The 27,372-nt window shown below is 39.3% G+C and overlaps 1 protein-coding gene across 1 annotated transcript in view; it reads left to right on the forward strand.

Moving 5' to 3' along the window:
* The first annotated feature begins 871 nt into the window (after positions 1–871).
* HCN1 (hyperpolarization activated cyclic nucleotide gated potassium channel 1) overlaps positions 872–27,372 on the forward strand; it is a 195,240-nt gene continuing 168,739 nt past the window's right edge. Inside the window, exons 1-2 of the mRNA XM_090131796.1 lie at positions 872–1,411; positions 24,048–24,471. Coding sequence (XP_089987922.1) covers positions 1,041–1,411; positions 24,048–24,471 — 795 coding nt within the window. The 5' untranslated portion in view covers positions 872–1,040. The remainder of the gene's footprint in view (positions 1,412–24,047; positions 24,472–27,372) is intronic.

Here is a 27,372-nt window from a genome sequence, read left to right on the forward strand (position 1 = left end):
TCACACATGTCCCAGCCCACGGTGGCACGCCTGCACTTGGCTGCCTGCTCCCAGACAGTGCTAACAGCAGAGAGCAGGGAATCAGAGGTAGCAAATGCTGCTGGACCTCAACAAGCAGTTTGTGTGTGAAGATGGACGTCACACAAAGCTGTCCCGCTTCCTCCCACCCTCTTTGCTCCTCACCACTGCACACACAACACACATCGCAGCAGCAAAGTGCAGCCTCTGCCTTTTTTTTCACAGTCATATTGTTCAAAATGCCTCCGCTATCTCCCGGGACACTACCCGGCCGCGCTATCACCCGACCATTGCCCCCGGTTCTCCCGTCAGCCTGCGTCGCGGCTGTACTGCCAGAGGCTGCAGGGACTGGGCGAGCTGCGATGCCCACCTTCACACGCCTGTACTCAGAGCTCTTCCCGCTCTGGGCCTAGAGCATCCCTCACCCCAATTGCCCGAGGTAAAACACAGATCTACTCGCTTTTTAATTCCGTTTGATTTTATTTCTGCTTGAAAACCACGCGCGGTCGCCCATGGGGCAGCCCCGCACACCGATGGGAAACCCCTCGCCACCGCTCCGGGCCGCTCCGGCTCATTTCAGCGGCGCCGCCCGCCGCCTCCGCGCGCCGACAGGGATGCAGGGCCCCCACCCCGGCCCGCCCCGCCCGCGGGACGGCTCCCCGCAGCCCGCGCCTCGAGCAGCCGCCGCTCCTAGGCGCCCCGCGGCCAAAGCCCGCCCCGCCGCCGGCCCCGCCCCGTCCCCTCGGCTCGGGCTCCTCGGCCCCTCAAGGACTCCGGGGCGCTCAATGTCAGGCGGGCGGTGCGGCGCGGCCGCCGGCAGGGGGCGGGCGAGGGGAAGCGGTGCCAGCTCTGCGCGGGAGCGCGGCTCAGTGTCGGCGGCGCTGGCCATGCCGGGCGGCGCGGCGGCGCGGAGCTGAGCCCAGCGCGGCCGAGCCGCTGAAGGGCACGGGAGGCGGCGGCGGCGGCGGCGGCGGCGGCGGCTGAGGCTTACCGCGCGCTCTCCTTCGGCCGGGGCGCGCAGCATGGAGGGCGGGAAGCGCAGCTCCTCTCCCGGCAGCCGGGACGAGGGCAGCGCGAACGCCTTCCCAGCCAAACAGGCAACCCCGGCGGAGAAAGCCCAGAGCAGCCCCGGCGGCGGCGCGAAGGAGCATGGCAACTCGGTGTGCTTCAAAGTGGACGGCGGCGGGGCCGAGGAGCCCGTGGTGGGCTTCGAAGACGCCGAGGGACCCCGGCGGCAGTACGGCTTCATGCAGCGGCAGTTCACCTCCATGCTGCAGCCGGGGGTCAACAAATTCTCCCTCCGCATGTTCGGCAGCCAGAAGGCGGTGGAGAAGGAGCAGGAAAGGGTTAAAACTGCGGGGTTCTGGATCATCCACCCCTACAGCGACTTCAGGTGAGCGCAGGGCTCCCGCAGGTGAGCGGGGCAGCGCCGCTCCCTCAAACTTCGGCGGGCTCCGGCCCGGCCTCGCCCCGTCCCTCCTTCCTCGCAGAGCCGCTCCCCCGGCCGAAACTTTGCCAGGGGCAGCGTTAGGCAGCGGGACCGGGGCGGCCGCCCTGCGCTGCGCGCTGCGCGCAGGCGGCGGCTCGGGGCAGGGCGAGTCTCCCGCCGGCCCGGCTCGGCGCTCTCCAGCGTGCTGCAGCCGGGGCGACGGCACCGCCCGGAGGCGGAGGCCGCATCGGGGCCTGCGGGAGCGTCCCGAGCCGCAGGGTCCGAGGTTCCGCGGCCGCGGAGCCCTCTTGTCCGGGTGCAGCAGGCGGGAGGGCGTTTGGGCAGGGCTGGAGAGAGAGAGAACTTTGTCCAACGCTGCGAGTGAAAGTATGTGATCAGAGGTGCAGCGGTAAATAGGGCATGAGCTCGGAGTGTCGCTTTCGGAGGGAGTTGGATGTGTGTGAAACCGGGATGCTCTTTCAGAAGGCATCACAAATAAATTCCCAGCAAGAGATATTAAAGCTATGTCTTAAATGCGGGATTATTTCATTTTACTACATATGCCAGCTGGCTGCGTGCCTTTGTAAATTTACCCCTCTCTGCAGAAGAAACATCAGTGCTGTTAAGCAAATTTGATCAGGGACTTGAAGTGGCCACTGTCTGTGTACATAGTAAGTGAATCACATTAGTGAGCATCTTTCAAAAAAGGAAAGCCCATCCTGTTCAGTAGTGACATTGGTCTCCTAAGAAAAAGTGGGCTAAAGTAGAATGTGCTCTGGGAGGAAGTGTGGGAGCCCGGGTTTCTGTGGGACTGTCGGGGTGCTGGGCAGTGAGTGCTGCCCACAGCCCTGGAGCACAGTCGGACCCCGGCACCCAGCCCCATGCAGCAGGGGCTCTCCAGGTTGCTTGCCTGGAGGTCCTCTCCAGTGCCTGCTCTCCTGGTATGCCGGCTGCAGAGCCAAGGGTCCTCTGCTGCCTTCCTGCCATCAGAAGGGAAGCAGCGGGGTATGACTGTGGCATATGTGGGGGACAGGGGCTCTGGTGGCCTGCTGTTTCCTGCCTTTGTGCATGAGTAACTTGATTCATGTCAGGATGACAGTAAAATGAATGAGGTTATTCCTGGATGTCGAGGTGCTCGTTTTGTTATAAGCTGAATGTCCAAGTGAGGTACACAGTCCAGCAGTATGTTGGTTAGAATGAGGTTACAGACTGTATTTTACACCCTGCAACTCTTTAAGATGATGATACTCATGCTTGATTTCATTACACAAATGTCTTCTAATGCTTTCCTGATTCTTCCTGTGGGAATGTTTGGAGATCATAGTTTGCTTCCTTCTTTTACGATAGGAATAAACACTTATTTTCAGGCCTGAGTGCATATTTTTAAATTAACTGTATTTTTTCTGATGTATTTGTTGTGGTTTTATTTTATAAAAATTAAGCTATTTGTTTTTTTTAAAGGAAGTTCATGGTTTTTGGTATTTTCTTTCCAGTCTTAGGCGAGGTGCCCTTGTCCATACCTTATTCTTTACTGTTCCGTGACTTTTTCAGTGAGAAATTTGAGCTGCATGTGTTGTTTTTCCTGAAATAATTGTAGGTGTATAATGGTGCTACTCTGGGTGGCAATATTTATAGAAATGGATGAAGAAGTTGTGCTCTGTAGTAAAGGCAGCTTCCTAAAAAGGAATAAGGACAATTCTAGTCAGTTGCCCTCGACAGTATCTCTGTGGCGTAAATGCATTTGTAAGGGTGAAGTTGTTTTGATTTGTTATTGTATTTTGTAAGAATATATTCCTTGCTTGTAAAGCATACAAAGAGGCAGAGGTTTGTCTATGTTAATGATGGTAAGACTGAGAGAAAGAATAAAATTTTCTATCAAAATAGTATTATAAACAGATGATTGTTTCCCAGTATCAAAGTGGGAACATGTAGGGTAGGCTTGCAAATGTAGCTGTGATCGGGATATGAAAATGAACATCATCTTAAATGTGGCACACTTAGGATGATACTGTATTGACCACATGTGGGATAGGAAAACTCTGATGTACACTTCTGTGGGTTCTCACCTATTTCTGTTTCTCTGGTTTTGAGTGCTTGTATGCATTTGCTTCAAGTGATTGATGCATTTGGCTAGCGGTTCACCTAATTCAGTATTTGTAAAACTTTGCATGTTTACTGACACTGAGCACTGTTTATTGACACTGCGTGGCACTGCAGTGGGGCAAGCAGTGTCTCTGTGCTGTCACATATCCTTTTTACAGTGGGAGCAGAAAAGTACAGATTGCACAGAAACTCAGGGCTGCATGAACCAGTTACTTGCATTCTTGCTGGGCTTTATGTCTATTTTATTGCTCTTCATTCTGCCTGTGTTTCAGAGAAGAATATGCTCTTCATCATACATATACCCTTGGAGAATTAAATTCCATAAACATTGCATAACACTTCTACAAGGGAGCTATTCTGTTCCTGGTTGTCTCTTCCCAGTTTTCTGAGGTTAACCTCTGATTTGAAAGCTGTTATGTAAACCGAGCACCTAATGCACACCCACACCAAGCAAGGACTTCTGTTTGTCTCTTCTGAGCTCTGACTGATGCCTCTCTGAGCCTGGACAGCATTTTTGTGCAGTGGCATGAGTCACAAAAGTGAATTTATCATCAACAATTGTGCTCCTGCAGTCCCATGTGCTTTCTGTGGGATGCCAGGTGCCGTCAGCTGTACCTGCTCACCTGGGTGAGAGCAGCCCCTGGGAGGGAGCTGCAGAAGTGGCCACAAAGCAAAGCAGCACAGAGCCGGAGCAGACCCCAGCAACTGGTTCTGCCACTGCTGTCGGGCAGATTCGTGCCAGATTTGTGCATTTCATCGCAGATTCATTGCAGACCTGAGTGACTCCTGTACGTTACTGAGTTCTAGTGTCATTGGGATTGTACGTGATAGATATCCCAGATGAGAGCCCAGTAATTAATCATGCGGTGTCTTTAGGCATCTTTCATGAGCTCTCAGAGTCTTTGCATGCATATGCCTGGGCTCACGGGTCTGAGCCTGTGACATCTCCCTGTCCATGAGCTTACACAGAAACTCACAGCATTGTGGAGATGTAGTTTTTATTACTACATCAGCTAGAGCATCTATAGTGTGCAAACTAAAAAGAAAACAGAGATGCTACCTCCAGAGCCATAAGGGAGAGGAACATTTTAATGAGAAGGACTGAGTAGGACCAGAGTGTGCAAGTAAATGCAACCTGTGCACTCTGTTGGTTAAAGTTTTTAGTTTGATGTTTGGGAACAGCCTTTGACTGAAAGTGGGAACAACAATTTTAATTGGCTTCAAGTTGAAGTCAAGTCATACTGACAGGGAGCTGTCTGATGGTGGTAGATGAGGAGGTGCAGTGCCGGCAGTGCTAGAAGCCTTTCTAGTGTAGAAGTGGCTATGAAGTGTGAAGTCCTCCGCAACAATGCAATAATCTATTGCCTTTTTCTTCAGGAGAGTCCCTCTCAGTAAATTTTTATCTTTTCCAAAGCCTTATTTTAATGATAACAGAAAAGTGAATGTAGAATTAACTCTAGAATTGGAGCAGAAAATTTCAGAATATAGTGCACAAAAAGGTATATTAAGTGGAAGACATACCATTTTTTTTTTTAAAGCAAAAAACCTTTTTTCTATACCACTTTGAGTGTTCTTGTGTAAACATTTATAAATCATATAAAGCACTATTGATATTACCTTGAGACTAATTGTAATGTAAGGTTTTAATGTGTTTTAATCAGAGTGAAAGACCAAATAATATTTATATTTATATCTCTAGTTACTTCCAGAATAATTGTTGTCTGATGTTATTAAAAAGGCATTCTCATCTTCTGCAGATTTACCTATCCGTGCACATATACATGACAAAGTGTAAGTCAGAACTGCGAATGTGCCTCGGATTGTGGTTTTTTTTTTTTTTTTTTTTTTTTTTTTTAAATTATTATACTTGTCTTCATTTTGAACATAAATTTGACTTCTTTTTACCTAGTGCTCACTTTTTGGACCTGCCTCAAATATCCACAGTCACCCTAATGTGGTAGACTCTACATGTTATGGGCAGCTTAAAAATGCATATTTCTCAAGTTATTGCTAGTGTTGATTTAAAACCTGTTCTTCCTGGGGACCAATCTTCACTCTGTGTCATACGTATAACATATTTTAAGAAGCTTAGGGTAAGCACTTTGTCCCTCTCATTTGTCACGTCTGTAATGTCTCAGTTGAAGCTAATGAGCTTTATCCTTTTGTGAGCTGTTACCTACTCAGGTTTATACAGAGCAGTACAGTTGGGAAGTAATGCTGTATGTGATTAAACAAAATGTGTTACATCATCCTTATATGCAATTTGTATAGTTATATGTATGCAAGATGAAGTATATAAATCATGTTGGTTTATATTAAATAGATCACTTACAAATTAGTGTGGGCTTTAATGGATACATTATGTCAGTGGTCGTGTAGGAGTATGAAATAGCTGTAGCTTTGGATTCTAAACGTAATCATCTCAGTCTTGCTATTAGTGATGATTTTTTTCCCCCACAATATCAAGGCTCCCGAGTTATTTGCTTATTACTAATTCTTGTAATTCCTATACAAACTGATTATTGAAATTTATTTGGCTTTATGACTGAATTGCTATTTGGCTAGGGCTGTCTTTCATGTATAATTTTCAAACTAGAACTTTTATTTTTATTAAAGGAAAACTTGTAGTTAAACTGTTCCTATTACATAAGCATCCACTGTTTGTACATCACTAATCATAGGGGAACATTGAGTATCAAAGAGGTCATTAGCAGTGCTTGGCATTTTATTTACTATATCCCAACATTTTTTGCACTTTACTTCCTTAAATGCCCGAAAGCACAGAATGACAAAATTGCAGCATTAATCTAAATAATTCATTTATATTGCCAGGAAATTCTTTTTGACAGTAAGTTATGTATTGCACTTTATAATAGTTCCCCAAGTAAAATGCAACTCTCACCAAGGTAGGTATTGGCAAGTAAGCAGTACGAAAATAAGCAATAAAATGTTCTGCTGGAAATGCTTTGATGTAGAATATGGGCCAGAAATGAATTTGATTCTTTTTCATCTTCAGTTGCTATTATTTTTAATATTGAATTACACTCATCATTAGTTGTCACTAATACATTTGTTATGAAATGGGTGACTAAAACTAGCTACTGGCATTTGTTTTTGCACAAGCTGTGAGCATGTATGAATGAAAATAGATATGTAGAAGTGTGTGTTGTGCCTCTGGGCTCCTTAGGGTCATGTTTTTTTAGTCTCCTTTGTGATTTTCTTCAAGCATTGCAACAGAAAGCCTACTGAATCCACCTGAGTTGGTGCAGCCGCTACTCATCTCTTGCACCTCTAGGGGATGTGGGAATGATTAGGACTTCATTTGTGCAAGAAAAATAAAGTGTTTCATTTACATTCATTCGCTTGTCTGTAATGAAGAATTATAATGCATTGTTCGAGCATCCATGTCCATTTCACAATTTTTATTTTGTCTATTTTCGGTCTGGAATAACAGCACATTCATTGTATTGTCTTTCAAAATTTTAACATTATGTAATTGAGAATACAAAGTAACAATTACAGCAGAGAAAGAGTTCAGTAAGTATAAGCCAAAAAGTAAATCCATTCTCTGTACTTTTCATTTTAGCAGGGATGTTTTGGAGGTCACCTGCCACTCCCATGGGGAAATACACAAATACACTACATTTTAGAATATTTAACATATTCACAATCTAAGTAAAAGTAATTGTGTACAGGTGGCTTCAAGATACGTTTAAAAAACAAAACAAAAATACCAAAATAGCCCCACAAACCAAGCTGAAGTATTCTACAGTTCCTGTAGTTAATCTAGAATGTGAGTCTTTGAACTCTGAGATGGGACACTCAATGTCATGAAGTCTCTTGTTTTCTGAGTTGGTTTTTTTTTCTTTTTTTTCCCCCTGTTGTTCTGAATGAAGTGAGGGAAAAAGTGCTTTATAAATATGTATATAGAGAACAAGATAATATCAAAGTTTAGATTTTATAACATCAGCATCATGATTGGGCTTGTGATACTCAATCTGTTATTCCCATTGGTTATGTTGGTAAGACCACACATTTTTAAATATCTACTGGTAATTTATTTGTCACCTCATCAAAATAAGTAATGCTTATACTTACATCAGTAGAGGTTTTCTATTCCTATTAGATTTCTTAGGTTGAGTATATGGAGGAAACTGAATTAGAATACTATGTAAACATATGGCATTGTAAATAAAGGTCTAGATCTAGAATTTGCTTCAGGGGCTTTAAAAATTACAAAGAGGAGTAAAAATGCTTAATTTTTGATAAGTTGCTTAGGCTTTTTATGCTTATATAATCAAGTTAAAATTTTAGTGGCTTCATTTTTGATCGTGCAGTATGAGATAGATTTTTCAGGGTACTCAGCAACAAAAACTATAATATAGGAGGTCATTTAAAAAAAAAGTATGATGAATCTCTGCATTTGCATTTGTCTCGACTTAGGTACAGTGACATTGTAGAATTTAATTGAGCCTTATCGGCTTTCTTGAGCAAACTGTCTTGGTTTGAAGACAGTAGAAAGCAAAGTACTATTTCTAAAAAGGAGGGAAGAATATGAAATTTTGTGGGGAAATTTATTTCATTTAGATTTAAATAATCAATATCCTTTCTCATCTGTGCTTTCACTGAACAAAGTGCTTGGGAGCCGTCTTCTATGTCAACATGTGATTTTGGAGAGAGAAGAAACTCTTAACCTACTTTGCAATGTTTAATTTTTAACCTGACAGTACAGTTCTCGTTAATTGCTTGAAAGTCCTTTGGCTGTCTATTCTCCGATTCTTTCCCAGAGGCATGATTTAATTTTAAAAATCATAGTGTATTCAGCTCTAATTATTGGAGGGCTCGTTCTAGACACATAGTAAGGTATGTTAATGACCAAAAACTGTATCAGCTAGAGTCAATGTCAGTGCTACCTCAAGGACACTGTCATTTAGCTTCCATAAAATCTCTGCTAATATCTTTTAATCTGATGATAGTCAGATTCAGGAAAGCTGCATGTTATTTTGAAATAATCTTACTACCTTGGTTTGCAATGCAGCTGGAATAAATCTAGAGTAAACTTGTAATCAGAAAATGTTCATTTGATTAAGGAAGAAATTCAGCCATTATATATTATAACAAACAAACAAAAAAGCCCCAAAATCTCATTGCTCCCCCCCAAACCTTTCCATATTTATGTTCCTGAAATTCCTACAACTTGATTTACAGTGTGTAGATAGGGACAGAATTCCATTCTTTATTAGCTTATGTGCTGTTTGTGTTTGTCTTACCTAATGAAGCATGTTATTTAACAAACAATTTGCTGTGCTATTGGAATTTAGTGTGCTGCTGACATGAATACATTTTAAATCTCTTTAAAAATCATACTTATTAAAAAAACCATAATAACATATTTTGTTTTCACCTGGAAAAGCACAGGTATCTTTATCTTTTTCACAGCCAGCGCTAACTAGAACTAGATAGATTGTGCATTTTAGTTCTGTAAGGAATGAATGTCTCTAATTATTTTGAATTTAGGTAATTACATTAAATTTTTTTTAGGCTGCATTTTTTATGTATTATTTTCTTCATCCAATCCTTAGTTAGAAATCCATTGAAGCACGTGCTTACGTTAAACCTTAAGTATGTGAAAAGCTGTACAGAAATAAAACATGACCTCAGTGTTCATGAATTTGGGAGTCAAACCTCCACATTACATACGTATTGCATTCTGGTTGCCTCCAGACTTTTTTCCTCCTCTCCTGAAAGTAAATACTGAAGCACTGATCTCCATTTCTATTGTATCTTACAATAACTTACCAGACTCTTGCTTCTCTCTAATGGCATGATTACGCTGACAGATAGTATTCTGAAGTGACCTGAACTTTTAGTGTATGTGTAGATATATCACAGGATACTAATGAAAAGTGATTTTTCTGACTTTCTCCGGTCACAGCTATGGATACTATACAGAACCTTTTTAAGATATGTGCATACCATAAAATCAATGCATCTTTACCAAGGAGATAGAATGTATGGATGGAAGACTAGGGCGATGGAGTCAGGTGTTCATATGACTGCTGGGAGGTTTCGCATAAGGCTCTTTAGTGACTTCTGTGTATCTGTTCATGCCATTTGCAGAACTTACAATTTGTGACATAGAGGAAATATTCTGAAATCCGTAGTAGGCAATACTACCACCTGCTCCCTCACAATGCATACTAGCAGGCTTCTGTCTTCCCCAAATGCATCCTAGGCTATGGGTTCCTTGGAATGGTTGTATATGTGTTCATTTGCATTGATTTCTCGGTGAAGGTAACACAGCCAAATTTGTCTGTCACTGTGCTTTACCCTCACTTTAGTGCCAGACAAGCTGAACAGGAAAAAAAAGATATTTGCTTTTTCCAATTAGGCATTAGTCTGTAAGACAGAAAAGTAGGATCAAAACATAGTGGTAAAGTAAGGCAAGCATATCCCTCCATCTTCAGCTGTTCATTGGAGGCCTGTCTTATTACTCGCCTTACCAAGAATACTTCAGAGATGTCCCGTTTTTCAGAGCCGGGCACCCAGTCTTCCTCGAAACCGCTATGTAGGTGACTCCTTAAATACTAAATCTATCTCTTTCTGTATTTTCTTTAAACAATTTATTGTGGACTAACTTTCAGGTAGTGAAGTAGAGCTTATAAACAACAAGCAATTCTCATTTGAAAGTTTGCAAGAAAATAGTGATGTTATCGTCACTGTTATCATCTGAGTAGTTTTGTTTTCATTTTTGTTTTTACGAACACCTTTGCTCTTCCCTTATTCTGCTTTTCCTTCCCCTCTCCTCCGTCCCTTCCTGAAGATACAGTAAATTCCTGTATAGAAATGGAAACGACAAAATCATGCTTTACTGTAATTTGTTTGCCCTGTGATACAGTTCCTTTTCTTACTGTGTCTGTTATGTATGAGCTGCTGAGTTGTTGGGCTGGCTTCCTCTCGGTAGTTGAACACAGTGTCTTGTAAACAAAGACTTGTTAAGATTTTTTTTTTTTTTTTTTTTTTTAAAGGAAAAATGGGTATATGCACAATTTCCCATGATGTGGCCATGTTGGTAGATTTCTTCTGGGAAGGCACCTGGTGCAGTTGAGTGTGCTGTTAATGTGTAGACTAGTAGCAATATATGTTGCCCAAATTGTCCCTCCAGCCCATTTATTGCCAACTTGGGAATTCTACAGTTGCATACAAATCTATCACATTAAAGTTATAATTATAGGAAGCACACTTCTGTAATGCAGAGGAAGTGTGATATCAAGAGTAAGCACTGCCAGATGGCAGGCAGTCTAACAGAGCGTTGTACAAGGGTCAAAATTGAAAATGTCTGAAATCTGATGGCTTATTAAGCAATAGACGTTGCATATATGGGACAAGTGAGAGATAAGTAACCTAATTTAAGTATCCATGTGACCAAAATTGACTTTTAATTGCATGTGTTCTGTCAGTAAATATCTGAAATGCATGTTTTTATTAAGTTATGAATATTTCTTGAAATAGGAGCAGAATATCAAGTGCAATGATAGACTGCTGGGCAGTAGAGTTTGTACATGTATTTACTGAAGTCTTGAATTTGTTATCATGACCAGTGACACAGATGAAAATATCTAGAAACAATTTCAAAATATTTGATGTTGAAAAGATTTAAGTCCAGTGTCTAATAATTGTAATATTTCATGTACATGTTACTTAGCTAGGAGTGAACTAAATACAATATAAACAATAGCTCAATCAAATTAATGGTTCTAAGTGCTACTTGAAGGAATAAACCATGTTTTTCATTCCTTTTTTTTCCCCCCTGTCCTTTAAACTGAAAAACGGAAGATGAAAACTGAAGATGTTTTTGTTTCCTAATGGTGTGTTTTCCTGTGTGCTGTCTTTTGCATGCAGGCTTGTTTTCTTTTGGTGATTGCCATTAAGATGGGTCTCTTCAAGAAACCTTCAGTATTGTACAGTCCACTGGTGTTACTCAGTAATTTCACCTGCCCTCCATCATTCCTGAGGACTATATTACTATTTTTTTTTAGTGTGACCAGGGACATTCTATCATTTTTAAGCCACCTTTCACAGCATTGACTGATTTTCTATTTTTATGGAACGGCTGGAAGAATTGCAGTGAACTTCTGCTCCCACGCTTGCTTCCTGCAGCATGGCAGTGATCAGATCTAGAAGGAGAGCCATGTTCACAGCCCAGGGAAGCGGGTACCAGGAATCTGCAGGAAATGGTAGCAGGTGTTGCTGCTCTGGTGAATGACTTCCTATGTTCTTCTTAGACCTAGTGATTCCACTGTGTCACTGAATAGCAGCTCATCTTAGTATTGAATGTACATGCTGGTTTTATGTCATTAGCAAAAGTAAGGGGTGAAATGTGGTATTTAAGTTGGTTTAATGCTTCCAGTATAAAGCTTTTCACTTTCTGGAACAGCTTTGAAAATGTGAATTTTACTCCAGGCTCTGGACAATGTGAGGGAATCTACAGAATATTAGATGAAGATATGAGATAGAGATTAGGAGCCTGTCCATCTTTCGATGTCAAAACCTGCAGACCTTTTAGTGTCTGGACTCTGTGGCTGAACATCATTCACAATTCCAGCCATAAGGGGTTGTAAATGGCAAGACTGATTTATAAAAACTGTTGCCCATGTGAATATTCTGAATTAATATATAATAAGAGTTTGCATATGGTTTGTGTGAAATTTTGTTCAGATATCTCTCTCCACTGTATATAGATATAGATAAGTATATATATTTTGAATGAGCTGTTTACAGATAAGTATTTTTTCTAAGATTCTGGTGAGAAGTTCTAGCAATAATTAGTTTCTTGTTGATTTCCTCCAATGAGTTATCAACATTCATTTGGCTTTTTCTTCTTATTATGCATCTTTAAGTTAAACTTTTTTGAATAATTTGCAACTCACTGTCCTCCAAAAATTCTGCAGAAGTATTTGGCTAAATTAATTTTCTTTTAATTCTGAGAGGAAATTGGATTGTGGCTAAAATCTATTCTGAGATCTCCAAAGTAAAATATTTTCTTTTGCTGAAAGCCAGAAACCTATTTATAACATTTAGAAAATTTCATTTTTGTAAAAAGGGATGAAAGATAAAGATGGACATCTGGCATTTCATTTGCCACAGAAAACAGATGTCTTTTTTTGTTTTGATATCTGAAAACAACAGTCATTTGTCTGTACAGTAGTAAAGAGCTTCCTTGTTACTTTTGCTGCTCTATGCAGTTCAGGTCATAGGTCCCCAACCAAAGTTTCTTATTTAGAGCCGCTTATCAGTGACTGCTATTAGAGGCAGCTTCACTTGCCACACTCACTTTCCCTTGTCACCCCTAACCTGGGAGACGTGCCTGATCACCAGAGCCATCCCATCCCTGGGGAGCATGAGGAGTGTTTCCTTTGAACTCGTGAAGGTCGGAGGCAGAGAATTTCTGTACCAAGAAAATTGACAGCCAATTGTAAAAAATGAAATGTGCTTCCAAAATATAAAGCTTGCTGGTGGAGAAGTAGATTATTCAACAATTCACTTTTATATTTTTTTTCTGATAAATATTTATAGGTGAAGCATGTAACAGAACCTGTGGTTAAGTTTGAATAAGTTTTCAGATCTTAATATTCTTATCAATCTTTTATTTTTTCAGGCTGACAACTGACATGTTTCTCTGCAGCTCAAAGAAGTTGTCTTTTTTTATTAAATAATAAAAGCAAGTGTGGATGGGAAAACTTCATCCAATGTACCTATTTTTTTATAACATCTTCACTTCTGATCATTTTGTCTCAGTGAAGATAGAATATAAACTTTTATATTAACTTATATTTTGGTATCAAATGTCTTTCAGTATTTAAAAGAACCATTTCATATGACTGGATTAAAAAATAATTAACAGATACATTTCAACACAAAAATTTAACACAGCTAAGTTTCTAGAAATGGATCTTGACCACTTCTGCATTGTTGTACTGCAGTACAAGTAATGGGAACTCATTTTTAGTTGCAACCATGCTCAGCAGTACTGCTGCTGGCAAAGGCATACAGGAAAGAGAAAAGCTCTCACTGCATGTTGAAGCAATCTCTCTGCTGTACCAGATGTTGCAGATTATGCCTTGTTTCATAGTCCAAAAAATATCTATTGACCTGGTGTTCATAGAGGGGATGTTGGTTCTTTTTTGGGGGGAGGGAAGGATCTTTTCGTCTTTCCCCTGAATAAAATTGCAAAAATGCTGGTTGTCGATAGCATCCAGTTGCACCAACTAATGTCCATAAATCTCAGAGATGCATTTTGCATCCCCAGAAACTTAGTTTGTATTTCAAAGCTCTACCTTTGACCAAGATTATTGCAGGTTCTTTGTGAGAAGTTTTCTCCAGGATTTCCTGTGTAAAAGCCTGATAGAGTATTGGAAGGTGAAGTAGCGTGTAAAGGAGGCAACAATAGGTAACACTTAACGAAATCATGGCTAAATCTTAGGCCAATAACTAGAATATCTTTAGGCATCATATATTCTCCTCCTTGTTTGCTTTTTTTGGGGGTTTTCCTTTTTTTTTTTTTTGTTTTAAGCAAGTGAATATCAAGTCAATCTGATCGCTGCTCTGTCTAGCAACATAATGAGCTGATTTGTTTTGGCAGTGCAGGCGTAAGCTTATGCTGTCAGAAGGATGGAAGGATTGAAGCTTGCAGAATGCGAATTGGGAAGCCTTAAAAAATGTTAGTTGTGTTACACCCATTTAAATATTATGGAAGACAAATGTCTAACAGGGATTTGGATGCCAGCTGAATAATGAAACAAATAGGGGTTTCTGTATGTGATTGGCATGAGGATGAGAAACCTGCACAAGTTGCTTTTTGTGGTAGAGGCAGGTGTTTCACTGTATGAAGTGTGAATTAGTGTTTTGAGAGATCATAGGGAAACCTGATATTGAAATTCCTAGTTGAGCATTTGCCTTCTGTACTGCATCACCCTCAAACAGGGTGTCCTAATGTGAGTATATGGGGAGAGGCTTAAGCTGGCTTGTGGAAGATACTTCTGTTATCTCTTAAAATATTTTGCATGGTGCAAATTTTATCAATTAATTGATGTTTCAGTAGTATAAATGAATTGATAACATAAATTGAGTTTACAAAATATTGATTGAAACATAATACAAATTTCAGCTCCTTTTTAGTTTAAAGGTGGTACCCAATCTTGCCTGAAACAAAAATTTCCGAGAATGATACTGTATTCTGCTGACTGATAATTCATGTTTGTAGTTACTTGTTAGCTTGTATTCTGTCTTTTACAGCGATATGCACAGAGGCATTTTTACACCTGATTATCAGAATTGAATTGTTAGTACATATGGCAAATACCAGAAATATTGGCATCGTGTGCTAAAGCTTAGTTTTGTTTTTGTTCTCGGAGATATTCCTTAGAACACAAATGTTCACAACTTGGTGGTAAAAAATCAGTGTCCTCACCATTGCTTGTGCCTAGGATGTATTGAAAATGACTAAGGAGTCATATAACCTCTTGTCCTGATGCTCCTCTAAAGATAAGTAGGGAAAATATACTTTTCTCTATTAAAAGAAACTTTTAATGTTTAAACATTATGTTGATAGGTGGGACATTGAATTGGTTAAAAAAATCTATTAAAGCATTATTAATTCTTATTCTTCCATAAATCTGTAAGTTAACACATTAATTGTCATGTTAACAATAAGGTTTTTGCTCATTTCTGTACTTTTCCAAGTGTCTCTAAAAACAAACAAAAAAGAATGCTTTAACAACAATTTTAGAAATTGTTAAAGCCTCTCAACTTCTACTTCAGATAGAAGCATCTTAAATGTCATGTTTCTAATTGGCATCCTTAACATTTCTGTCACTACAGAATTCCTAATGAATTCAAGTGCTCCAGCATGAGATATGAGATTATTTTGCAGCTGGAATATTTTTAGATCTCCATTTCTTTCAGAGTTTTTCTCATGCTTATAAAGTGGTCCTTTCTAATTTAAGGATATGAATGCTTTTTTCTCCCTTCCCCCAGATATCATCTGCTACAGAAATTTGCTGACAGTGTGTGGCAATTTGTGATTTATTTAAGGGCCAGCATTATGAATTTGAAACATCAGTTGGAGCACTACACAAAATGTTTCTCAATACTGAGAGACTATGGCACAGCAATTTGAACAGAAGAGATGAATCCAGGAAAGACGCATCACTTGTACTGTAAGGCATGTTAGTACAATTTTGATGATCAGATATATTTATCTTGTGATTGGTGTACAGGTCGCCATAAATAGATTCAGCATCTTCCAGCAGCAAACTCAATTGTGTGTTTGGACTCTCCAACAGAATTTTTTCCCCAATTGGCAGCTATCTGGATGGGAGCACCAGCCTGTTCTTTTTCTGATGAGCAGAGCTAATGAAAGGAGGAGCTGTGCAAAGGCAAGGGTGGTGTGGTGTCAGAACTCCATTGGGAGCATGTGCTGCTCTTGCCCAAGGTTAAGTGGAAGTCAGGCTTTAATTCTTCCTACTGTAGTTTAATAAGTTTCTCTGGAGAAAAAGTAACTGCAAATAGCAGATATATTCAGGCACTTATGGTAGGGGATTATTGGCTAAAACCAAAGAGACTCATTATTAAATAATAGTGCCGTGTTACATAAATTTATCTTGTCCTCTTCATCCTCCTCCTCAGTATGCACTGTGGGCAATACCACTTCACTGACTTTATTTCTTCATCTCAGAATACTGTTAGTGCTGTAAAGTGCTATAAAACTTTGGTCAGAAGCTACTGGATGAGTACTAATAACTATAGATCTTCTAATGAAATGTCACATCTACTACCTATTAGTTGAATTTCCTAAATATATATATTATTTTAATGTAGATAAGTGAATTGTAAAGTCACTATCTATGGACAGTACTGTGACTTTACTTTCCTACTAATCAAGCCTGTAAAGCACTCAAGCTAAACATAAACAAATGCCATAACTGAAGAATTTTGTAAGTAAATTGTTGTCCACTGGCTTGCCTGGGCCCTGATCAGTTTTCCTGATATAATTCCCTCATGTAATCATCTGCCTTGTGCATATAATCACAACTGTGCAGCAAGCTGCAAATCTCCTGCACTGTGTTCTGTTTTCAGGTAAAACTCTTGGGGAAAAAAAAAAAGAAGTAGGAAACCCTATAACTGACAATTTTTATATGCAGTGTATAGCTGTGTAATAAAGAGGAGTCAGCATTGCTGAATTTTATTTTCTCACTAAAAAAAAATAATAGCATGGCACATGGTTTGGGTCTCTAAGCATATATGTCTAAGCTTGAAGTGGAGGACTCAAATGGAGTTTTCTGACCACCAGAAATCTTCATTATTATTTATTTTGCTTGCTTTCAGTCTGAAAGAAAATGAAAACATTGAGCTAGAAGATTAACGAGGTCCAGTACTGCCCATAATTAAAGCTGTGAAGCTGAATTTTCAGAACTTCAGCCTCCTCACACATTAGTCTCAGGCAGGTAGAGGAAGCTTTTCTGATGCTTCAGCAGCTTTCCTATCTAATTCAGTGAAAGTTCATTAAGCTTAGTATGTGTTAAAGAAAAAAAAAAAAAGGAACAAATTTGGATTAAATTTTCATCTGAATTAGTAATTTCATCCTTAATTTGTAATATTTCTTCAGTTCAAGATTAGCACTTGAAGTTTAGGAGTTAATCTTAGTACTGTAATCTGCTGCTTTAAAGTTGGTGGGAGTAAAGCGTTAAAGGACATGTGTCAGCTTTGTAAGATCCCAGACAAAATCCCAGAATGGCTGAGGTGGGAAGGATCTGTCTGGCCTGACCTCTTATCATACAGGGACAGCCAGAGCAGGATGCTGTCTAAACTGTTTCTGAAGATCTCTGAGGAGGAGACTACACAGCCTCTTTGGGCAAAAAGATTCCTCATTTGTTTTTACTTAAAAGAAGGTAACAGTTGTCAAAGCAGAAATAGAGGGGAATAAAGAATATAAATAAAAACAATCAGGATAATATTTTATCTTAAAAACAAACAAACAAACAAACAAACAAACCCCAACTTTTGCCTAAGCTTGGAAAAATAAAAAATCGATGTAACTTAAATTGTCTTTCATGTGCTACATCTAGAATCCAGAACTTGTAAATCATGGAAGCACTCTACAGTATATTTGCAACATGTAAACAATCCTCCTTCTATGGTGGGTGCTGACTGATATTCCTGGTCAAAATGTAGGAAATTTCATATTTCATTTGTGTGCCACCTTAAAAGAAGCATGGTGAAATGGACACCTGTGCCATCATGAAAAGAACTGGGGGACCCTGATGAAAATCATCCCTCCTTCCTCCTCCTGTCCTTTCCAGTTATTCTCTGTGAGGTTCAGATGTTTTCTGGTGTGTCTAGCTTTGCTGTCTGTTACTAAAAGAATAACATCAATAGAGCTGCAAAGTAAGAAAAAGATAGCATGTTCTGTGAGAATCAAATTCTGGCATGGCTAATCCTGAGTTTAGTAGTTGTTACAGTACACCTTAATGAAGTTTTATATTGCCGTTATTTCTACTAAGATTTGTTTCATATAGCACATTGATTCCTCTGTTAGGTGAATTGATAATCCATGAATTAAAAGAAGAAAAGCTGTGTTAGAAGGTGAGAGAAGAATGCTGAGTAATTGCATCTGCTAGCTGATCAGTATATTTAAATAAAGAAGAAGGCAGATTTTGTATGGAAAGTTTGCGAAAAGTTTCATCAGGTCTTGATTTTCTGTATCATCAGATTTGGATTTAAAGATATTGTGTAAACAATTTGAATGTCTCTTTCAAAGTCCTTCCACTTCATAATGTATGGGGCTGATGGCTGAATAACATGAACTCGTTTCTTTTTCTGCTTATTTATATAAGCAAACTATTATGGTCTTTCTGGAAACTGGAAGACTGATCTTAAGGAAGGCCCTGAGTACTCTGCAGACTGAAGTCACAATACCCAGTATCCTAGAGATGTTGCTAACTTTGTGATTTGTGACACCTCTGACAACTTCTGTTAGGTCAATCCGGGTGTACCATAAGAATAATCATATATTAAAATAGGCAGATTTAAGGATATTGGGACTGTCAATGTGCAGCAGCCTGAAAATAATAGGAAACGCAAATCTCAGTGACCTCTTACAGTGTTGTAAATACAGCAAGTTATGCAGCATATTAACCACTTCAGAGCTGAAGTTTTGTTCTTTAAAACTCAATTTTCTTTATATGGAATATATGAAGTGGAAAATAAAGTGTCTGCTAGAATTTATAGTGCCTTACGTTATTGAGCTTAGTACAAACATTGATTAATTAGTACTAAACTTTATCACTTCCTGGGTAGTCACATTTTAAACAGGCTGTCCTATTCTGGATAACCAGTAGCAATAAATAAACAACCAAAGCTTCAGCATCTTGTGGGAACATAAAAAGCACCTTTAATCAGTGAGTTTGGAAATTATAGTAGATAAATTATTAGTGAAAGGATCACTGAAGGAGAGCTAAATTCCAAATAATTTTACTTGACAATTTTAAAATAACTGTGATGTTTTTCAGCATAAAATGTTTCCTTAAAATGAGTAGAAAATTTCTAAAGCTGTCTTTTTATATTGCATTAGCACTTAAAGGTTTTTTTCACCTAGAGGTATTAGTACACTGAGAAGCATTTCAAATGATTCAGTCTGGTTTCTGTAGTTTCAATTAATGGTAAGTTGCAGTAGCTATACTGAGCTTGCTTTGCAGGAAGAGTAAGCTGTCACTGTTTGCTTAGGTAGTTCTGGCTTCTTATTATGTGCTCTGAATGCTTGTTACACCAGATTCATTTTTTTTTTGCCTAATTCTCAGCAAGTTTGTGTCATAGCCTTACCACCACTCCCTTGCTTTCTGTCTACATTTCAGAGCAATTTCTATAGATCTGGAGCTTTGAGGTCGTAAGCTTTTAATATCTGTAATATCTGTAATATCTACCCTCAAGGGGCTTAGAGGAATAATAATAATAAAATTAAAAAGTAAATAAAAATAGCTTAAAACAGAGATGTACCTCTTTGTCTCAGTAGCAGCTCCTTGCATTGTTTCATAAAGCTTTTTAGCAGGCCCTTGTTACATGAATAGTAGGATGTTCTGAACCACTGGGCAAGGAAAGCACTGTATTACTTTCTTTGCATAGGTTACCAAGGGCAATGCAGAGAATGGCATCTAAATTTTCTCACCTGAGAAAAAAGTATTGTATAGTGGAGCCAGGAAAGTAGCATGTGGAGACGTTTTCCTAAAGGAAAACATATGATTCATTTCTGAATAAAAAATGAATCATACAGTAATAAGACTTTTTCTAGCTACCTAATCAGATTATACTACATAGTGCACTAAAAATCAAAGCACCAAACTGATGCAGTCTCAGAGTCCTTAGCATTAGATTTTGTTACTGAAGCCCTGACTTGACCATAACTTTTGCTGACATTCAGTGTCAGGAGCACCGGTGTTTTGCATAATCACAGTGGATAATGATCCATTAAACTGTATTATTGTAGGATAAAATCAGCTGATTCAGTATTAGATTTTATTTTGGCTGGGTAGCTGTTTTTTATGTGGCTTTGGTTAGCCTTAGTTATATAACTACATAACACCCTGCTGGTTAGGCTTAAGAGATCTAGGAATTCAGAAATGGTTTGTTTAGGAATGAGCTACAGATACATGTACATCTCTTGTGATTATTTTTTTGCTATTTCCCATTCATTTCAGGATTCCTTAGAGAATTCTGTTCCTCAAAATGCTTTGTGAAATATTTTGGTTGAATGCTTGTGGTAATTGAACCTGGTCAGCCTGGTAACAATAGTACATAAATTTGTGGTTCCTTCTGTATTGTATTTTTAGTTTACTGACAAGGCATGTAGTACAGCAGCAAGCCTACTGTAAGAATTAAAGAAACAAGGAAATACATTTGGAAACTTGTGCCAATGCAGAGGTATGGCAACTGTCATAAGTGTTGAGAACAAATACTTTTATAGCATTTAGTCTTCGCATTTGTTGTAAGACCAAAAACATGTAAAACAGAAATCTCACTGTAGTACATGTAAAATTACTTGTAAAGTCTATTTTATGCAGCTTCTCTGTGTGTTAAAGGAATTTTGACTCAACCGCTAGTCCAGACTTATCTCTGTAGGCTTACCGTCAAATGAAGAATTAGGAATTCTTATGCCAACCTCAGTCCACTATGCCACTCTGCTTTTACTGTGCTTCACAGTTAGAGTTAGTTATTTTGTATTCTTACATCATCCAAGAAATATTTTCTGGATTAAGCTAAAAAACAAAGGAAATTTATAAATCCAGATCATTTAGAGAACATATCTGGAATCTAATTAAAAATGTATGGTCATGCAAGTTTAGAAAAAGAAATATACTTGTGATACTGCAACACTGTGTCTCCTATTAAACTTATATAATTATTGTTAATTGCCATGGACCTTTGCCATGATGGGAGTGTCATGTAGCATGTGAGATGGTTTGTGCTAATGTAATGGAGGTGACCTGGACTGAATGGTGTGCCGGTGGCAGGTCCACCACACAGAACTCATTGCAGCTGTTGGCCTGCTCAGGTCCTGGAGAAGCCATTCCTGCTCTTCTCTTCTAGAAAGTCCAGTGAGAACATGAGAAACTGATGCAGACCAGTTTCTGTGCCTTTCCATGTCATTTAAGTACAGTACGGATTATGCTGCCTTTGCTTACTTGTAATGTTGAGTGCATATAGTTGTGAACTATCTCACTTAGTGAATAAGATATCAGTGGTTTTTATGGGGTGATCCTGGAAATATCGAGGTACTGATATCATGCATTGAAATGCATGAAAGTCATAGGATAACAGAATCACAGAATCACAGAATCAGAGAATAGTCAGGGTTGGAAGGGACTTCAAGGATCATGAAACTCCAATCCCCCTGCTACATGCAGGGCCACCAACTTCCTCATTTAATGCTAGACCAGGCTGCCCAGGGCCCCATCCAGTCTGGCCTTGAACACCTCCAGGGATGGGGCATCCACGACCTCTCTGGGCAGCCTGTTCCAGCACCTCACCACTCTCTCTATAAAGAATTTCCCCCTGACGTCCAACCTAAATCTCCCCTCCCTCAACTTAAAACCATTTCCCCTCGTCCTGCAGTTATCTACCCTTTCAAAGAGTTGATTTCCCTCCTGTTTGTAGGCTCCCTTTAGGTATTGAAATGCTGCAATGAGGTCACCCTGCAGCCTTCTTTTCTCCAGGCTGAACAAGCCCAGCTCCCTTTTCTCTTGTCCACTGATGCCATCATTCCATCATAGAAGGCCACCAGATTGGTCAAGCATGACCTTCCTCTGGTGAAGCCGTGCTGGCTGTCACGGATCACACGCCCTTTCCTCATGTGATCAAGCATGTCATCCAGGATGATCTGTTCCATGATCTTCCCAGGCACAGAGGTCAGACTCACCAGCCTGTAGTTCCCGGGGTCCTCCTTGCTCCCTTTCTTTTCAGGTCATCTAATCCCACTAACTACTGAGTGTAAGACTACATAGTTATTTCTTTTCTCGAATGGAACAAGAGTTTAAGGCTTCTACAGATTCCGTTTCTGTTCTTTTATTGATCAAGAATAACTTTATTTGACAATCTAACATTCAATTTTCTCAAAATCTGTTGGATATGTATTATTATTCATGGAAATCTTCCATCAGAATGGATGTATATTTCTTATAATAGGCAGGTTTACTCTCTATTTCTGTGGTAGATAATAAATATATATAGAAGTGGATGAAAGTTTTGGTATTGTCAAATATTGGTTTCTGGATTTGACTTCTATTATTTCTTTCTTTTTCTGTGATGTTATTCCAGCACTGTAATTGTATGATCGCCTTTGTAAGTACATTTAATGTTATCAGTTAAATATTTGGGTTTCAGTTTGGCAGAAACCAGAAAAAATAAAATAACTGCACTGATAAGACACGTGATTGGCAGTAGGCACCAGTTTTACTTCTATAAACATACTATGCACAAGTTTTGACAGGAGACTAGAAAAGCGTGCAGGAATGAGTCCAGAGAGTGGTGATCAATGGCTCAGTGTCTGGATGGAGATTGGTGATGAATGGTGTCCCCCAGGGGTTGGTGCTGGGGTTGATACTTTTTACTGTCTTTGTCAGTGACACCAACAGTGCGGTCAAGTGCAGTCTCAGCAAATTTGCTGGTGACACCAAGCTGTGTGGTGCGGTTGACACACCAGAGGGATCGGATGCCATCCAGAGTGACCTAGAGAGGCTTGAGCAGTGGGCCCTGAGAATCTCATGAGGTTCAGCAAATCCAAATGTAAGGTCTTGCGTCTAGGTCAGTGCAATCCTCATTACCAATACAAGCTGGGGGATGAAAGGACTGAGTGCAGCCCTGCTGAAAAAGACCTAGGGTACTGATGGATGGGAAGAAATGTACCCTCACAGCCCAGAAAACCAAACAGTGCATCAAAAGAAGCATAGCCAGCAGGGTGAGGGAAGTGATTCTGCCCCTCTACTCTGCGCTGGTGAGGCCTCATCTGGAGTACTGCATCCAGATGTGGAGTCCTCAGTACAGGAGAGACACAGACCTTCTGGAGCACAAGAAATAAAGCAAGGGGTGGAACATCTCTCCTATGAGGACAGACTGAAAGAGCTGGGGCTGTTCAGTCTCGAGAAGGGAAGGCTGCGAGGTGACCTATGAGACCTTTCAGTATCTATAGAGGAGATACAGGAAGGGAGTGGACAGACTCTGGCAGGGTCTGTGGTGATAGAACAAGGGGAAATGGCTTCAAGTTTAAAGAGGGTAGATTTAGGTTAGATATAAGGAAAAGGTCATTTACAGCAAGGGTAGTGAGGCACTCGAACAGGTTGCCCAGACATGTGGTGCCTCGTCCCTTAGACTTTCAGACTGAGGCTGGATCAGGCCCTGGAAAACCTGGCTTAGCTGTGGATGTCCCTGTTCATTGCAGGGAAGTTGGACCAGATGAACTGTAAAGGTCTCTTCCAACTCTGAGGATTCTGTGTTTCTGTGATTCCATGATAAGTCTGCTGGGTGCCACACATGCATCCCTTTCAGATATACCATTCAATGATTAGTACAGTATTGGCTTTATTCTAGATATATATTCTTGAGAAGTAAGGCAGATAATGAAAAATAATAATTACTGTTTTACTGACCATGCATACATAGGAGTTAAATTTATGTCAGAATCAGGAGTTCTAGTATAATCAAAATGTTCAAGTAACCTTATATACATTTAATTTCTATATGAAAGCATAGTATAATTGCTAACCTAATTTAGATGCTAACCTAAAATACTAATGCATTTGGGCAAAACTAACACCAAATTTCAGTATTGTAATTTATTTGTATGGAACCAAAAATTGTTGTTGAAGTGAAATTAGTGTGATAGATGTCATTTTTCTAAGCAAGTTATGCCACGTTGCATCAACCATTCTGTTTCTTTCATTTTTTTCAGATTTTACTGGGATTTAATCATGCTCATCATGATGGTTGGAAACCTTGTCATTATACCAGTTGGAATCACATTCTTCACAGAGCAAACAACAACACCATGGATTATTTTCAATGTGGCATCAGACACTGTTTTTCTATTGGACTTGATAATGAATTTCAGAACTGGGACTGTTAATGAAGACAGCTCTGAAATAATACTGGACCCTAAAGTCATTAAGATGAATTATTTAAAAAGCTGGTTTGTGGTTGACTTCATCTCATCAATACCAGTGGATTATATCTTTCTCATTGTAGAAAAAGGAATGGACTCAGAGGTTTACAAGACAGCAAGAGCACTTCGTATCGTGAGATTTACAAAAATCCTCAGCCTGTTACGCTTATTACGCCTTTCAAGACTGATTAGATACATACACCAGTGGGAAGAGGTAAGAGACATACATACAATCATAACATTGTTTGCTTCTATTCCCATAAAAAACTGGTCAGGTACCTCTGAAGAGCTACTCAAGACTCAGGTTAGAATAACAGGCTATTACTCTCCAGTTGGCATAGTTACAGAGACAGGCTAGTAGAAGAGCCCTTTTGGAAGAAAGCACAGAGCAGTAACCATGTTCTGTCTGATAACCACAGAAATAAAGTGTGTAGGATTGTCAGTGCAATTGCGATGGACGAACTCCTACATCAGAAATTTTAGCAGCCGCCTAAAACTGCCCTTGATTTTGGTGATTAGCATTTAGAAGTGAGAAGTAAATTCTCTTTCAGTCCCAGAGAACTAGAGAACTTTATATATATGTGTGTGTGTATGTATATATATATATATATGCATACATATAGTCACAGAAGAAATTGAAACCACTTTTAATTGAGTAGATTTCCTGGAACATTCATTGTTTCAAGGCTGTATGAAGGCTGAATAAGTTGAATACTGACCTTCTTTATAAAAATGGGGAGTTCAAATTTTGAGTCATTTCCTTCTAAACTGTCAACTCCACTGTTTGTAGATGTGACCTTATGCTGCCTGCCAGTTTGGCTTGGTGACATTTACAGAAAATTATGGCATTCCGTAATTTGGCTTGCTTATAGCTAGGAAGCGTTTAAATCTTTGGCACATATTACCATGATTCAGGCATTTCATTTCTTGCCTGTCCCCATTTCTGCAGTTTTAAATATCATAATATGTTTTAAAAGGAAGTGCTAAAAACATAGGAAAAATAACTGCTGTTTTCTACATCTTTTTTTTGCAGCAAGTGTAACAAGAATTATTTGGATTTTCACTGAAATGCTATTTAAAAACTGCATTTATTTATTTAAATGAACACTTAGATAATTAAATGAATACTGGAGAATGATTTTCTACCATTTGTGTATTTTTTTTCCTGCTAGATACTCCGTTTTACAGTATTATGTTCACTTTCTGGTTTAGCAGAAACCTCACTGCTGAGCCTCCTCACAAATAAAGTCAGATTATATTAAAACCAGCATGATGCTGAATGATAATAAGTATCAAATGTTTAACAAATTTATAGTTGTTTCTCAAAAACCTGAAATAGGTCAGTATTTTTATTGGTATGTTTTGTAAATTCTATTTCTTTGCCTCCATGTAATGCAGTGTAACTATATTTTTGACACAGAAATGGAGCACTGCAGTTATGTACTCAATTTAACTGAGGCAAATGATTAAGCATATCTTGCAGTTCTACCATAAAGTTGTGCTTTTGTCTCCTCTGTGCTTTACAGAGAGACAACCTTCTGAAACATGTTCAATGACATTATAATCTGGCAGCTTGAATTAATAGCTTGCCACTATAAGGCCCTACTAAGAACAGAAATGAATACTTCTTTTCCCCTTTGCTTCTCTGTTATCAATGATAAATCAGGTATTCTAAATCAGAAATAGTTGAATCTAGAGCTGACTAGGACTGGAAGTGACCAGAAGATCTTCTCCTATCTAGCAATGCCTATTGCTGTTGTAATCTATAGTTCAAGGCTGCTAATTTCCCTGAGATGCTTGATTGTAACCTCATCTTTGACTCCCTTGGTAATACTTAAATAATGCTGGCATTTATTAACAATGAGTTGAGTCCATCTCAGGTAACACATTATAATGCTTGCTGATTGTTCTCAGGAAGGTGGAAAGGGATCAGAAGTATCATTATTTCTGGGTTTGAAATTGCAGGGAGGCAGCAGTAGGCTTCATGACTACTTTGAACAAAGATTTCTACTGGCTGGGAGAGTGTGCAAGATACCCTGAGATGAATGTAGGCTGAATGAGATACTGATAAATCCTAAAATGAAAATTAGACAAAACAAAATAAAACAAACCTCTTTTCTCTAGCATATTATGCATATCAAAAGTCAAGGCAGTCATATGGATTTTTGTGTTTGGCATTTGTTATCACAACAGTGATGTATGGAGATGTACTGGACAACGATCCATTACAACTTTGGAGAAATTAAATGTTGCAGCACTGTAAAGTTTTAAAATGGCAAAATTGGATAGCCAGACTTAGCTTAATTTGGAAATGATCGTCAGATGATTACACAGCAGCAGTCACAGTCAATGAGACATTTGCTGGTTGTGTTAATCTGTTCTGTGTTGTGTCTACTCATGATCTACAGAGAACACCCAATGACTTAATTTTTATAATACAGAGCTGGAGCCTGTTTATGTGTTTAAATGGATTGAATACTTGCTGCCTATGGGCTGAACATGTTGGTTTTCGGTATGATGAAGTTATGTTTAAAATAATACATATTTGTATGCAAAGTAATGAGTATTATGTCAGAAATACTGAGAAGACAGACAGCAAGCTTGTTCTTCATAAATTGTGAAGCATGGACTTCCTGGAAAACTGATAAATGAGCAAGCCAGGTTGTATAACATCACTGCTATCCCACTGAGTTATTCGTATGACATTAAAATGTAAAGATAGGTTGAAATTAGAGTTTTTCATTTTCTTAGTGTCACATACCTAATATTCACTTGGTTAGTATCCTAAACTCTAAGAGGAGTTGACAAAAATGTTAGAGATTTTTATAAGACACTAGTGAAACATGTTTCATTTTCTTTCTTTCCACATTATTTAAATCAATGAAATTGGTATCAAGCTGTTGTCAGCTCCTGTGTAAGCAGTGTTTGTGTTGCAGAAGCTTTCTCCTTAACTGCTAAAAACTAACAGAGTTCTGGTCCTAATAGGCATGGGTGGATTAATATGTTGGTCTGCTGTATATAGTTTACTCAAACAAATGACTGTGAAAATGAGAAGAAACATTAAATGAAAGTATGGGGAACGTGTTGAATTTGCAAACTGTTTTTCATCTACAGA

Source organism: Phasianus colchicus, chromosome Z (assembly GCF_987193195.1).
Source record: "Phasianus colchicus chromosome Z, bPhaCol1.hap1.1, whole genome shotgun sequence".
NCBI classification, from domain to species: Eukaryota; Metazoa; Chordata; class Aves; order Galliformes; family Phasianidae; genus Phasianus; species Phasianus colchicus.